Below are 16034 nucleotides of genomic sequence, written 5' to 3' on the forward strand. Positions count from 1 at the left end.
GCTGTGAAGCGCTTTGTGACATCCTGAGGTCATGAAAGGCGCTATTGAAATGCACTTCTTTCTTTATATGGTTTCTCCAATATAGAATCTTTCAAATATTTTGGGGTTTTTTATGCTCATCAAAGTGAGGCACATCATTGTTGCAAATTCAAAATTCTTCAGCATCAAAGCACTCCCAGGCCAGGTTAACTGTGGCAGATGGGAGTTCAATGTGGGAAAGTGCGAGGTCATCCACTTTGGACCGAAGATATATACATTACTAAATGGTGAGACGCTAAGAACTGTTGTTGAGCAGAGATATTTAGGGGTCCAAGTACAGAAATCACTAGTGGACAGGTACAAAAAATAATTTACAAGGCTAATAGTATGTTGGCCGTTATCTCAAGTGGGCTGGAATGCAACGGGATGGAAGTTATGTTAGTTATATAAAGCTCTGATTAAACCCCATTTAGAGTACTGGGCACCATACCTCAGGAAGGATATACAGCCTTGGAGGGGTACAGCACAGATTCACTAGAATGATACCAGGGATAAATGGGTTAAATTATGAATACAGAATGCATAGACTAGGCTTGTATTCCCTTGAGTATAGAAGATAAAAGCATGATCTAATTGAGGTGTTGATTAAAGGAGATGATAGGGTAGAGAGAGAGAGAAACTGTGTCTTCTGGTGGGGGAGTCCAGAACAAAGGGGCATAACCTTAAAATTAGAGCCAGGATGTTCAGGGGTGATGTCAGGAACCAATTCTTACATAAGGATAGTGGAAATCTGGAACTCTCCCTCAAAAAACTGTTGAGGCTGGGGGTCAATTGAAAATATCAAACCTGAGATAAGTAGATTTTTGTTAGGCAAGGGAATTAAGGATTACAGAACCAAGGCACGTAGATACGAGTTAAGATACAGATCACCCATGACCTATGAACAAGTGAAACAGTCTCGAGGGGCTGAATGGCCCCATTCCTAGGGTTAGATGCAGTGTACAGCTCCCAGGTCAGGTACAACATGGGTTAGATACAGAGTAAAGCTCCTTCTCCACTGTTCCAAGCAAGCTTTCCGTGAGCAGAGGTCCGTGGTTTGCCAACCCATACAATTTCATTCTGCCGCTGGGCATTGTACTCCAGCACAAGGGGGTCAAACAGGGCTGCATTATCGTTCCAACCCTCTTCTCAATCTTCCTCGCCGCCATGCTCCAACAACAAGCTCCCCGCTGGAGTGGAATTAAACTGCAGAACCAGTGGGAAGCTGTTTAACCTACGCCGCCTCCAGGCCAGGTCCAAGATCACCTCAACCTCTGTCATTGAGCTGCAGTATGCGGACGATGTCTGCGTCTGTGCACATTCAGAGGCTGAACTCCAGGATATAGCCATTGTATTCACTGAGGCATATAAAAGCATGGGCCTTACGCTTAACATTCTTAAGACAAAGGTCCTTCACCAGCCTGTCACCGCCGCACAGCACTGCCCTCCAATCATCAAGATCCACGGCGCGGCCCTGGACAACGTGGACCATTTCCCATATCTCAGGAGCCTCTTATTAACAAAGGCAGACATTGATGCGGAGATTCAGCATCACCTCCAGCGCAGCCTTCGGTCGCCTGAGGAAAAGTGTTTGAAGACCAGGCCCTCAAATCTACCACCAAGCTCATGGTCTACAGGGCTGTAGTAATACCCGCCCTCCTGTATGGGTCTAAGGCATGGACGATGTACAGAAGGCACCTCAAGTCGCTGGAGATATATCACCAATGATGTCTACGCAAGATCCTGCAAATTCCCTGGGAGGACAGGCGCACCTCAACCAGGCTAACATCCCCAGTATTGAAGCACTGACCACACTCGATCAGCTTCGCTGGGCAGGCCACATAGTACGCATGCCAGATATGAGACTCTCTGAGCAAATGCTTTATGCGGAGCTCCTTCATGGCAAACGAGCCAAAGGAGGACAGTGGAAATGTTATAAGGACACCCTCAAAGCCTCCCTGGTAAAGTGCAACATCACCACTGACACCTGGGATACCCTGGCCGCAGACCGTCCGAGGTGGAGAAAGTCCATCTGGGAGGGCGTTGAGCTCTTTGAGCCTCGACGCAAGGAGCATGAAGAGGCCAGGCGCAGGCAGCGGAAGGAGCGTGCGGCAAACCAGCCCCTTCCCCCGACGAATGTCTGTCCCACCTGTAACAAGGTCTGTGGCTCTCGTATCGGACTGTTCAGCCATGAAAGAACTCACTTTGGGAGTGGAAGCAAGTCCTCCTCGATTCCGAGGGACTGCCTATGATGATGATGATGATGGTACCATCACATCCCTCTTGAGAGGATCTCCTTCAACAACCTGACATGTCACTGGCAGGAATGGAGCCCACCATTTTATTTTCCGCCACGAGCCTATTTGTACCAAATAACAGGGAAAAAACAAACCCAATCCCATTATCCTGCTGAAACAGACTCACAGTCAGTTACTCACCAACTCTGTGACCAGCCTGCCGGCTTATGGCACCGATGCACTGGATATAGGTTCTGGTCATGGAGGTAGATTCATTCTTCGACAGTTCAACCAGTAGGTGATCCATCAGCTCAGAAAAGAGACAGCTGCTGCAGCTCATCACCAGGTGCCCCAGAGCGATGATGGCTCTCTTACGAACAGCCAGCCTCGGGCTCGACAGTTGGGGCAGCAGGCAGCTCAGGATGGAGGGGTGAAAGGTGATCAGGGTCCCACCTAACCTGCAATGACAGATATGAAGACACGTTGAGAATGCAGCTCCCCAAACAATTATGGGTTCACCCGCCTCCATTTCATTCAAGCTCCCTCTGCTCTGTAACAAGTCTTAACCCCAAAACTGCGTGACAATTCCATCTGCCACCTTGTGGCCAGCCTCAGTAGGATAGCCCATTTAGTGCCAGCCAGCATCCAAACTGCCTTAAATTTGCAGAAAATGGTCTATGTCAATATCAATCCAGCTTGGAATCGCAACCAGATTCCGGGGATGAAAGGACAGTGTCTCACCCATTACATACCTCTCATATCCTCAATAGTCCTGAATACCCTATTCTAGTGGTTTATAAACCTGCTTATATATAGAATCACACAGTACAGAAGGAGGCCATTTAGCCCATTGTGCCTGCTCTCTGAAAGAGCTATCCAATTAGACCGACTCCCCTGCTCTTTCCCCCTAGCCCTGCAAATGTTTCCTTTTCAAATATATATCCAATTCCCTGTTGAAAGTTACTATTGAATCTGCTTCCAGCACCCTTTCAGGCAGCGCATTACAGATCATAACAACTGACGGCGCAAAAAAAGTTAAATCGCCTCACCCGCCCCCCCCCCGCGGTTCTTTTGTCAATTACCTTAAATTTGTCATTTGTCTCCTCTGGTTACTGACCCTCCTGCCGGTGGTAACCGTTTCTCCTTAATTACTCTATTAAAATCCCTCATACCGTTGCACCAGCAATTCCCATGTTCACAATCAAACACTTTCTTCTTACCCACTTCATTTTCCAGCAAGAGAATACTATGGAGATAGGGCTAACCCAACATCCACGGTGCAACTGAAAATGCTCTATTAATATTAGAGGCTCTATTGTTTTAATATAGCTCCTCCATTTGCGTTGCGGATGGTGGACTAGCCCTACCTCCATAGTATTCTGATTACAATATGCCATGGTGTCTGCCGCAGCACTCTCGCCTCCGAGTTGGAAGGTTGCGGGCTCAGGTCCCACTCCAAAGACTTAGGCACAAAATCTAGACTGACATTCTAAGGCAGTACTGAAGGGGTGCTGCACTGTCGGAGGAGCTGTCTTTTGGATAAGACGTTAAACCAAGGTCCAGTCTGCTCTCTCGGGTGAATGTAAAAGATCCCGTGGCACCATTTCGAAGAGGAGCAGGGGAGTTCCCCTGCAGTGTCCCGGCCAATAATGATCCCTTAACCAACATCACTAAAACGATCACTAAAACAGTCATTTATCTGATTGCTGTGCGCAAATTGGCTGTCACATTTCCTGTACTTCATTGGCTGTAAAGCACTTTGGGACGTCCGAAGGTCATGAAATGAACTACATAACTGCAAGTCTTTCTTATAGCATTCTCTCACAAGATAATGAAAAAAAAAACAGCACTGACTAGTGGCACCAGTAGACCCCGGACAGTGTGTGTGTGGGGTGGAGGGGGACAGGGTAGGGAGAGAAAGGAAGGAGACAAGAGACACAAAAGAAAAATAGCAGAGTAAAAGACAGAGGAGTAAAGGGAATGAGAACCAGGTTTTCCCTGCTCGATCACACAGCAGTGAATCTGCCTTCCACCAGTGTGACTGTTAGAACTGAGGAGATAATCAGCAGCAGAAATACACTGACCACAACAGTTGCTGGAAAATTGTTAAAAACTCAATTGGTTCACTAATGTCCCTCAGAGAAGCGAACCTGCCACCCCTACCTGGTCTGGCCTACACGTCACTGCGGTCCCACAGTGAGTGGTTGACTCTTAACGACCTCTGAAGGAGCCTAACGAGCCATTCAATTGCCATTAGGAGATGCTGCCACCAACTTCTCAGGGCAACTAGATATGGGTAGCCTTGCCAGCTTTGCCCACTTTCTGAGAATAAACAAATAAGAGCTACCCTGCAGGTACGTCTCTGCTCTCCAGTCACTTATCTTCCTCAGCACCAGACGACATGGAAAACTTGTGTGTCTCCTGGGAGTGTGACCTGGGCCACCCACTCTCAGGGGAAGATTGGAAGGAGGCTCTAAGACTGACCCTCACGACCTCCACCTGCAGCAGAATGAGAGCGGGTCACCTCAGAATCCTTCACTGCATAGACCTCACCCAGCACAAACCTACAACAATTCCACCTTGCCCTGACAGAACTGAGGCCACAATGGCACACTGTTGTACACATGTTGGTCCTGCCTCAACATCCAAACCATCAGGAAGGATTCCTTAAGAGACCACTGGACCCATGACTGTTGAAGCCAACCCCTCAGGCTCAATTCTAACCTCGTAGACACACGTCACAGCAGGACAAGGAATCTGTGCACTTCACAAGACTGCACTGATCTCAGTAAATCCCCCACCCCAACAAATCACCATCATTTCGGCAAAGCACCAGTGGGACGTTTGCCATCACTGGTGGGCCGTGCTCTCCTGCGGCCTCGTAAACCATGGTACAGTGGGCCCAAAGTAGAACCTTTGTGGATCTTCTCACCAGCTGCTTTTGTATTACAGTCGATACCTCTACTTACGAGGCCAGCTGATGTAGGCCACTTCACAAACACCACATCAATGTGCCCTTCCCCTGTCATGCTGCACCTTTGGTATCGGATCCGTGCCCAAGAGGGTACTGCACCGATGTCAGAAACGTGGTAGAAAAGCAGCAGAATTAGTGTACTAATGCTTGTCCGACATTCAGTACTGGTTGAGCAGGAATCTCCTCCAACATTAGGAAGATCGAAGCCAATGTCTTCGGCCCCCGCCACCCCACTCCCTGGCAACTGTCATATGCTAAACCAGACTGTTTTCAATCTTGGCAGTCTATTTAATCCTGAGCTGAGCTTCCGACCCTAAATCCTCTCCATTGCCAAGACTGCCCACTTTCATCACCGTAACATCGCCCGTCTCCGCTATTGCCTCAGCCCAGCTCCTGCTGAAATCCTTATCCACATCTTTGTTACCCTCAGACTCAACTATTCCAATGCTTTCCTGGCTGGCCAACCATCTTCCACCCTCAATAAACTTGAGCTCATGCTGCCTGTATCCTAATTTGCACCAAGTTCCGTTCACCTACTGACCTAGATTGGCTCCCAGTCCTCGAAGGCCTCGATTTTTAAACGGTCACTCTCACGATCAAATCACTCCATGCCCTCGCCCCTACCTATCGTTGTAACCTTCTCTAGCCTGATAACTGTCTAAGAACTCTTGTGTTCTTCCAATTCTGGCTTTTTGCGTATCCCCGCTTTTCTTAGCGCCACTATTGGCGGCTGTTCCTTCAGCTACCTAGGCTGAAGTTCTGGAATTCCCTCCGTAAACCTTTCCGCCACACTCTGCTCCTTTCAGATACTTCTTAAAAAACATACCTCTTTGACCAAGCTTTGAGTCACCTGTCCTAATATCTCCTTCTTTGGCTCAGTGTCAATTTTTTTCCGTCTGATTACATTTCTGTGAAGCGCCATGGGACATTTTACTACATTAAAGGTGCTATATAAAGGCAAGTTTTTTGGTTTGAATGAGCTGTGAGTTTAAAAAGATGGGTGACTATGCCGCACAGAGATGTGCAAATTGGGGCTCTTTGAGGTGCTGTGTGAAATGAGAACACCTGTTAATTGTGGGTTATGTCTGTGACTTGCTGGTTCAGAGGTTGAGTTATTAATCCCTATACCACCCAAGCTCTGCCTCTTGTATCGCTTCCCATGCAGAGGACTGGGAAGGGTCATCAGTGTGGAAAAAATGGAAGGTGTGAGATGCAGTTGAACTCCCCACCCTGACTCAGCCATTCGGAGCTTCTCAACAAAATAGTGAGCACACTTGAGCTGGTTCTAATAGTGACAAATCCACAAGGTAACACCTCAAACAGGCTCTCATGTTATCTGACTCCCATGGGTTTCTCACTGTTTATTCCTTTTCATCATTCAGATTGTTCAGCAACACTATTTCTATCTCTCAGTATCACAATGATTACTGCTGCTGTCTTTTAATGTGAAGCTCTGCCTAATTTGTACAACTATAGAAGATCTCATTCAAGCTAACACCACCTGTGTTTATACTGCAGAATATATTACTCCTAATAATACCATCCTTCTGTACCATTACAGAATATATTATTTGCAAGAACAATCCCCATATACGAAAAGAATATATTATTCTTAACACTGCCTGTAGAATGTATTACTCCTGATAATACTGAAAGTGTATCACTATAGAATATATTACTCCCAATAACATTGTCCATTTAACACTATAGAATGTATTACTCCTGATGACACTGCCTGTGTATCACTATAGTATATATCACTCCAATAACCACTCCTGTGTACCACTATAGTACACAGAGGATATTCGCCTTCACGCTCGATAATAAGTTGAACTCCTTTGTCTATCATATCCTGCAGTTTACCTGCTCAGCATATCGGACAGTATATCCAGGGCCTCCAGCTGGACAGACACGTCCTCTTGCTTGGCAATAGCACTCGTCAGGCGTCCAGTAATCTTCTTGCACACGTTGGCGGACAGAGCTAAACCTAGAACAATAGTAAATGTTTATTGACGGCAGGGTACTGCCTACTCCTCGAGCGTTTATTCAGATTGGCAACTCTGACCGAGTTCAGTAAATTCTTCATCTCCTTTTCCCTGGCCAACAGGCTACAAAGCAAGGAAAAAATACTCTTTCAACACATGATGTTATTGTGTTCGAAATTCTCACTTCTCGTAGTCTTAACAAAAAAGTAACCAAATACAAATTGCTGAATTACCACTTTTTGCCTGTCTATCCTCTCTGCTTACAATCCCTCGACCACAGAAGCTCCGGGCGCCCTCTGTCAGTGTCCCTTGGTAGCTCTGAACCTTTAGTCAGCATCATTCAGATGCTCCGAGGCTTCGGCCAGCGCCCCATGGCTGCTGCAAGGCCTCCGCCAGTGTTGCTCAGTAGCTCTTGGGCCTTGGCCAGTTTTGCTTATTAGCTCCAAATATTTGAGGCCTCACCCAGCGTCACTCGGTAACAACCTCAGTGACAAGTCCAGGTTAATTTTCCTGTCCTTTACTGGAAAGCACATTAGCTGCTGGTTCAGTCAGTCAAGGTCAGATGTACATCCTAATGGGGCATAGCACAGGGTGCATGCTTAAAAAAAAATGTTGTATAAAAGCAGTTATAAAGGAGCTTTCCAATGAAGTGTCCAGCGTGCTGAATCATACAAACCAGAAAGGTCCCAGGTTCCGTCTCCAGTCAAGTGAATCTCAGACAAACTGGGGGTGGTGGGGTAAGAGAAACAACCAGAGTTCCTGCTCTCGATGACTATTCAATGACACCTGGACAACAGGAGTGGACAGGACTGGACAACAATTATTTCTATGTTCAAGTAGTTTGCCAACATTTAATGCCTAGGCTCACATATTTATCACGGGATGTGGGCAAGGCCAACGTTTATTGCCCATCCCTAATTGCCCTCGAGGTGGTGATGGTGAGCCACGTTATACAACTGAGTGTCTTGCTAGACCATTTCAGAGGGCAGAATAAGAGTCAACCATATTGCTTTCGGTTTGGAGTCACATACAACAACAACTTTTATTTATATAGCACCTTTAACATAGTAAAACGTCCCAAAGCGCTTCACAGCAGTGTTACAAGACAAAACAGATAAATTTGACACCGAGCAACAAAAGAAGGAATTACGGCAGATGACCAAAAGCATGGATAAAGAGGTAGGTTTTAAGAAGCATCTTAAAGGATGAAAGAGAGGTAGAGAGGCATAGAAGTTTAGAGAGGGAGTTCCAGAGCTTAGGGCCCAGGCAGCTAAAGGCACAGCCACCGATGGTTGAGCGATTATAATCAGGGATGTTCAAGAGGGCAGAATTTGAGGCGCACAGACATCTTGTGGGGTTGTGAGGCTGAAAACGATTACAGAGTAGTTAGGGGCAAGGCCATGGAGTGATTTGTAAACAAGGATGAGAATTTTGAAATCGAGGCGTTGTTTAACCGGGAGCCAATGTAGGTCAGAAAAGCATAGGAGTGATCGTGACTTGGTGCGAGTTAGGACACAGGCTGCCGAGTTTTGGATGACCTCAAGTTTACGTAGTGCAGAATGTGGGAGGCCAGCCAGGAGTTGGAGTAGTCAAATCTAGAGGCCAGATTGGGTAAGGGCGGCAGATTTCCTTCCCTAAAGTGAACCAGATGGATTTTTTACTGACAATCCAATCGTTTCATGACCATTACGGATACTAGCTTTTTATTCCAGATTATTTAATTAACTGCATTTAAATTCCTCAGCTGCTGTGGTGGAATTTGAACTCGTGTCTCTGGATCACTAGTCCAGGTCTCTGAATTACTCGTCCAGTAACATAGCACTATGCTACCGTACCCGTGTATGACGTATGGCCTCTTGGTAGAGGTACCAGAGGATGGCTTGTGCCCATGGAACCGAATCCAGTCAAGAGCTTCAGGAGCAGAAAGAAAATTGGGAAACAAAATCCTAACTGCACAGCAATAAATGTCTTCACAGATCACCTGCTCGACAACTCCACCACTTAACAGCTCTTTTCATCCACTGAGCCAAGTTCACTCTTCTGTCGCAAAGCCAGCTCCAAGGCCCACACACTTTGCATGCCTTTAGCTTGGGCTTTCTTTAAACCACAGAAAAATTTACAACCCCAATATATACTTGAATCATATCATGCCAAGGACTGGTAGGATACAGGGGCCCAAAATTAGAGCACTTTTTCCACACAAAGGGTAGCAGTAATCTGGAACTCTCCTCCCCAAAAGGCTGTGAATGCTGGGACAATTGGAGCTTTCAAGACCTAGATTGATAGGTTTGTTAGGTAAGGGTATCCAGGGATATGGAGCAATGGATTGGAGTTACAGATCAGCCATGATCTAATTGAATGGCGGGTGGATCAGGCTCAAGATGTTGTATGGCCTAATCCCATATGTTCCCAGCTAAAATTAGTCTGAAGTTATCGCACGATTCTGGAGGGAAAGTGGATTATCCCCACATGGTCATACGTGGAGCGGCATTGCTGGAAGCCTGGGACTGTGCTGGCCACTTATTCAGCCAATCAGGCTGCCCCCAAATGGCTCATCCAACTGAGGCACTGAATCATACAGACTAGGGAGGATCCAGATTTAATCCATGGATTGTGCCAAGTTAGTTGACCTCAACCGGGGTAGCATTTGGGGCATGACAACTGCCCCTCTAGAGTGCAAAGGTTAAAGAAAAACAATTCAGCCAGAGTTGCCGCTCCGGACTGCTTACCAGTAACCAATGTTCCCTTTAATTTTTTATTTTCTTTTGGGTGAGCGGTCCCTTTAAATTTTCGGTGCGGCCACACATGTGGAATATCTTTTCCAACGGCAGCAGCTGGTGAGCGGCCTGCGCGGGACCTCCCGATTGGTGCACGGCTGCACACATTAGGGGAAATATTGCCAGTAATCCCCTGCTGGAAGGACATATGTGTGGATGTTGGGTGAAGTAGGTTCAGGCCCTTGCCACTCATGGTAAAATAGCCTGTTGACAGAAGCGTTGAGGCTCACCCAGTGTAATGTATGCACCTGTGAATATGCTCACAGGTTTGTAGAGCTGTTGCCCTAAAAAGGCACTTGTTTACAGTTTGTAGTGTCCCCCAGATCAGGGGACACTTGATTTAATTGTTTAATTTTCTGTCCAACAAAAAGAATTGTAGAGCTGTTGCATTGTGAGTAGCTTAGCCAGTCACGTGATGTTCACAAGACTCAATAAAACCCCAGTCAGTTGGGTCTTGGTCATCCACGATGAGGTATGCAGTTGTGAGACTAATGGATGAATTGGCAATGTGTAGTGTGATTGTTAAATCTTTGTTAATAAACCAACTAGTTCTGAATAGCAATGTGTTGCTATGAATCTTGAGCAAAGAAACCAGCCATGATCTTACTGATTGGCAGAGCAGGCTCGAGGGGTCAAATGGCCTACTCCCGCTCCTATTTCTTATGTTCTTATGAAGCAAATACATTACACCCACTAAGAATGGCCACTTGGTGAGGTACTGATGTTTTCAGTGGGCGTGAAGCCATAACCCAACACCGCGACAAGAGGAAGAAAATGGGCAAAAAAATGAGGAAGACAAAATACTGAGAATCCCATCCTCAAAACACTCAACAATTAGCTACCGCTTGTTTGCACCAGACATATTCACGTCCCAAATTGGTTTGTGTGGTGAGACCATTGACACTAATCGTGCACTTTGTTGCAGAAAGGCTTGCACATTTGATCCCTGGGAGCAGGCTGAGATGACACTACTGTATCAGAATGGGGGGATAGGGGAGTAAGATGAGAGGATGTCCAGAGTTTACCAAGTATGAAGGATCAGCTTACCGCTAGAAGCAGGAGGCAGCTCTGCAATGACGGTCTTCAGGCCGATGCTGGATATATCCCGTAGTTGCTCTTTGTCAGACAACATGTTGGTACATAATGTGTCCACAATTGTCTCCACCTGGTACTCTTTAACCTTGCTGACCAGCGGACCCAAGCTGAGGGAGTGAACAAATGAAATACCGTAACCCTGGCATCTTGACACCGTCACTCTTCCCCTTTCTCTACCTCTCCTCCAACAAGCTACATGAATACTACTGCACCAACACTGAATAACCACCAGCATTACATTCGAGGCATATTGGCACATGAGCGCACACCACAAGTCCACGACATCAGAGTCAACTGCCAGGAAGAAGTCAATGATACCCTCAATGGCAAGAAAAAAAATCAGCATGCAAACGCCCACTCACCCTCACATCACATAACCAGATGGAGAGCCATAGTGGCACATCAGTGACGACTGTGATATAACGGATTCATTCTGCAACATTATATGTAAACGTGTGGAAAACACTCTCACTGCATTAATTCCCTGCTGTAGAGTCAAGCATTGAATGCCAACTCCCGTCAACATCCAGGTAGGCTGGAGGCTCAGGGGCATACAGGACAAAGTATGTCCAGAGTCACCAGTGGAGGAGAGACTGGCAGCAAAATGGGCACCGGACCACATAATCAGCACCACCAGCCTAAAGCTGTAGCTGTGCACCGTGACGTTTGGGTTCAGTGATTCTCACTTACCACTTCACGGCCAGGTTCTGCACCTCTCCATTTTTATCCTCCAACAGCCTGAGCAGCATCTTCACCACCTTCTTCTCACTGTCATCGTCCAACTTGATGGAGTCTTTCTGCAACTCTACCATCAGGTCATTGGTGGCCATGAACCTAGACAACAACAAACATTATTATAGATCTTCAAAAAATAAAGCTGAATTGACATGACATGCAACAGGGGGAGTGGGAACTAATTCAATAGCTTTCAAAGAGCCGCCGCAGGCACGATGAGCTGAATGGCCTCCTCTTGTGCTGTAAGATTCTATTACTCCCACTCTTTCAGATGACAGAAAATATCACACACTTTATACAGCTCAAAAAAACGTTTTCTATAAAGCTTTCCTTTGTAGAAAAAACATTGGCAAAAGAGGTAAACCAGGGAATTATAGACCAGTTAGCCCAACATCTGTTGTCAGGAAATTGCTAGAATTAAGGATAGGATGATTGAACACCTCAAAAATGTTCAGTTGATCAGAGAGCCAGCATGGATTTGTGAAAGGTAGGTCATGCCTGATAAACCTGATTGAACTTTTTGAGGAAGTGGATAGGGAAATGTCTATGGATGCTATTTATATAGACTTCCAGAAGACATTTGATAAAATCCCTCATAAGAGACTGTTAACTAGGTAGAAGCCCATGGAATTGAAGGCGATTTACTAACCTGGTTAGGAAATTGGCTGAGCGGCAGGAGATAGGCAGTATGGATAATGGACAGATACTTTCATTGGCAGGATGTGACTAGTGGTGCGACGCAGAGATCTGTGTTAGGGCCTCAACTATCATCGTATTTATTAATGACTTAGATGATGGCATACGAACAATGACAGACAGGTAAAGACGATCTGATACATCAAGCCTCTCCCAAATAATTGCGATACCTTGTGTATCACAACACATTCACTCCATCCCACCCAAAACCATGTGATCTCCTGGGAGGCGCAAAAAAAAAATCAGATAAAAAACCCAGGACAATTTGGGGGGGGGGAATCTGTGAAATTCCTCTCCGACCTGCATAGAAAGCCATATATCCAAACGTGCCACAAAGCTGGCATAAAGATAGACGACATTGTAGACTGCGTGGATGAAAGCATAAAATTACAAAGGAATATCGACAGATTAAATGAATGGGGAAAAACTGTTGACAAATGTGAGGTCATCCACTTAGGAGCTAAAAAAAGGATAGAACAGGGTGCATTCTAAATGGTGAAAAGCTAAAAACAACACGAGAGCTCATGGGCACTTTTACTGATACCAGGTTTTTATTTTCAGATTTTATAAACTGAATTCAAATTCTCAATCCGTTCTGGTGGGATTTGAATTCCTGTTCTCTGGATTACCAGTACAGTAACATGACCACTACACTCCTCTATTCTACTCTACTCATCAGGTGAGATGTTAAACCAAGTCTGTACTACCCTCTCAGGCAGCTCTAAAAGATCCCTGGCACTATCGTAAGAAGAGCAGGGAGTTCCTCTCGGTGCCCTGCTCAATCAATATCATTGTTGTTTGGAGGTTTGTTCAGTGACCAAATTGGCTGTCACACCCACCTACACAACAGTCACTGCATCCTCAGTAACTGACCGCCCGGGCAGCACTTTGGAACGTTCTGAGAGGTGATAAGGAGTCAGCCGTGGTTTAGTTGGTAGCACTCTTGCCTGAGTCAGAAGGTTGTGTATTTGCATTCCACTCCAGAGACTTGAGAATATAATCCACGCTGACACTTCAGTGCAGTACTGAGGGAGGGCTGCACGGTCATAGGTGACGTCTATCGGATGAGACATTAAACCAAAGCCCCGTCTGCTCTCACTGGTGGATGTAAAAGATCCCTTGGCACTATTTTGAAGAGCAGAGGAGTTCTCCCAGTGCCCATGCCAATATCTATCCCTCAACCAACATCACTAAAACAAGAGTATCTAGTCATTATCTCATTGTTGTTTGTGGAACCTTGCAGTAACCTTTCTTACATTACAACAGTGACTACACTTCAAAAGTATTTAATTGGCTGTAAAGCACTTTGCAGTGTCTTGTCATGAAAGGCTCTATATAAATGCCAGTTCAAGTTTTTCTCACACAAGTAAAAGTTCTTTGTTGTAAAGTTTAATTTTAAGTGAAGTGAAAAACATTTAGTACGACATGAAAATTGCACAAATCTGACCAAAATGCCAAATGGGAATGGGGAGGGGGTGGGGGAGGAAATGATGTGGAGTTCAGCAGTTCTATTCAGGAATTGCAAAAGGTCCAACAGACCTTAGAGAAGCCTTATGGATGCTTTTAGTTCCTTTGCCTATAAAAGCCTTAGTTAGGCTACTTAGTGCATGGTTCCTTTAAGTTGATCACAACCTGGAGATACTGGGCCTATAATGCTGAGCATTCATTTAATTTGTTTTGCTCTCTCTCTGCACTGTTGCTTGGCTGAGAGTTCAGGTACACAAGGTACTTGCTACAGGGTCCTCCAGTGCTGCCTTTGAGCTAAGCACTCGATAGCATGTACAACAGCCCATGAACTCACTGCCTGATTCCCACTTCTGACTTGGGTCCATTTTAGAAAAGAGTACTTTGATAGCTCATGTACACTGCGTCCCAACACATAACCCACAGCCCCCATCACCCCCCTTTGTCAGGATCAGGTCATTTGACTTATATCTACAACAGGAACACTGAAATAAATGAATACAGAGGTGATTGGCCTGAATATATTAGATCTGGTCCTTTATATTACTGTAGGCTCCATTCACAAGCTGGCTAGTTCCACACTCCACTTCTGCAACTGCAACATGGTGCAAATACTTTTTTTTTTAAAACCCCACTGATATTTTACGCAGTTTGTGAAATTAAGGGTGATGCAATGCAGAGAGTTAAAAGAAAGCAACCAGACACCCAACCCTCCCAGGACACTGACACTGAGAGCAGAAAACTGTGAGAGTGGGGCCCACACACACAAAAGAATATTTAAAAGTCTTAAGTGTTGAGAACTGCAACCAAGAAAGGAGTGAGGGGGAGTTTTCGGTTAGGACTGCGGTATGGTTGCACGGTTTTGCTGTCCATGTGGAGCAGGACAGTCCCTGTTTAGAAAGGACAAGTCCAGGCTGCAGCCAGTGGGCTATTTTTTTTGCAGGCCCCGCTCACCTGAAGTCTTTGTCGCTGGACGTCATCTTCTCCAGCAGGTTGGAGATGTGGTACGACACGTTGGTCATGGTGAGGAGTGTGCGGGGGCTGGCTCCGGGCTGCTGAGGCTAAGATTGCGGCCGCTCGCTGCTCTTCCATGGGAAAAGATGGCGGTCCGACTGGCACCACAGTGACGTCAGCGCGGGTTAGAAGTCACTGGAAAGACCCATCGGCGTCGGCAGCGTGCGGGGGGCGCGCGTCCGCGCCCGCGCCATCTAGTGGCGACTGGGGGGGGGGCTTCAGCTTCCAGCCAGAGAAACCCAACAGAGCCAGTGCAGACAAGGGTGGGAGACATCAGTCAACCCAAGTGGGTCATGATCAGAGAGAGATAACCCTACGGAGCCATCCACTGGGAATGATCAGAGAGAGAGATAATATCAACCCAACAGAGCCAGCAAGAGAGGGAGACGTCAGCCAACCCAAGTGGGCATGATCAGAGAGAGATAACCCAACAGAGCCAGCCACTGGGAAAGATCAGAGAGATAATATCAACCCTGCAGAGCCATCCACTGGGAAAGATCAGAGAGAGAAATATCAACCCAACAGAGCCAGCAAGAGAGGGAGACATCAGCCAGCCCAAGTAGGACATGATCAGAGAGAGATATCAACCCAACAAAGCCTTCTACTGGGAAAGATCAGAGAGATAATATCAACCCTACAGAGCCATCCACTGGGAAAGATCAGAGAGAGCGATATCAACCCAACAGAGCCAGCAAGAGAGGGCGACATCAACCAACCCAAGTAGGACATGATCAGAGAGAGATATCAACCCACAAAGCCTTCGACTGGGAAAGATCAACCCAACAGAGCCTTCCACTGGGAATGACCACACAGAGAAGTAATAACAACCCAACAGAGCCATCTACTAGGAAAGATCAGAGAGATAATATCAACCCAACAGTCATCTACTGGAAATTATCACAGAGAGATAATATCAACCTAACAGAGCCATCTATTGAGAATTATTAGTGTAATATTTCCTTACGACATAACTAAGAAGCACACTACACATACGATGGCTCTTAACAGAAAACTGTCATGTGACTTTGCCACATGATCC

At 46.2% G+C, this 16034-nt stretch overlaps 1 protein-coding gene across 1 annotated transcript in view; it reads right to left on the minus strand.

Moving 5' to 3' along the window:
* The window catches only part of LOC139277377 (cullin-associated NEDD8-dissociated protein 1-like), a 44825-nt gene extending 29720 nt beyond the window's left edge, over window positions 1-15105 (minus strand). Inside the window, exons 1-5 of the mRNA XM_070895761.1 lie at window positions 14936-15105; window positions 11777-11920; window positions 11039-11193; window positions 7093-7216; window positions 2457-2713 (exon numbers count right to left, since the gene is read on the minus strand). Coding sequence (XP_070751862.1) covers window positions 2457-2713; window positions 7093-7216; window positions 11039-11193; window positions 11777-11920; window positions 14936-15003 — 748 coding nt within the window. The 5' untranslated portion in view covers window positions 15004-15105. The remainder of the gene's footprint in view (window positions 1-2456; window positions 2714-7092; window positions 7217-11038; window positions 11194-11776; window positions 11921-14935) is intronic.
* Between the last annotated feature and the right edge of the window lie 929 nt (window positions 15106-16034).

This window comes from Pristiophorus japonicus, chromosome 12, assembly GCF_044704955.1.
Source record: "Pristiophorus japonicus isolate sPriJap1 chromosome 12, sPriJap1.hap1, whole genome shotgun sequence".
Classification (NCBI taxonomy): domain Eukaryota; kingdom Metazoa; phylum Chordata; class Chondrichthyes; family Pristiophoridae; genus Pristiophorus; species Pristiophorus japonicus.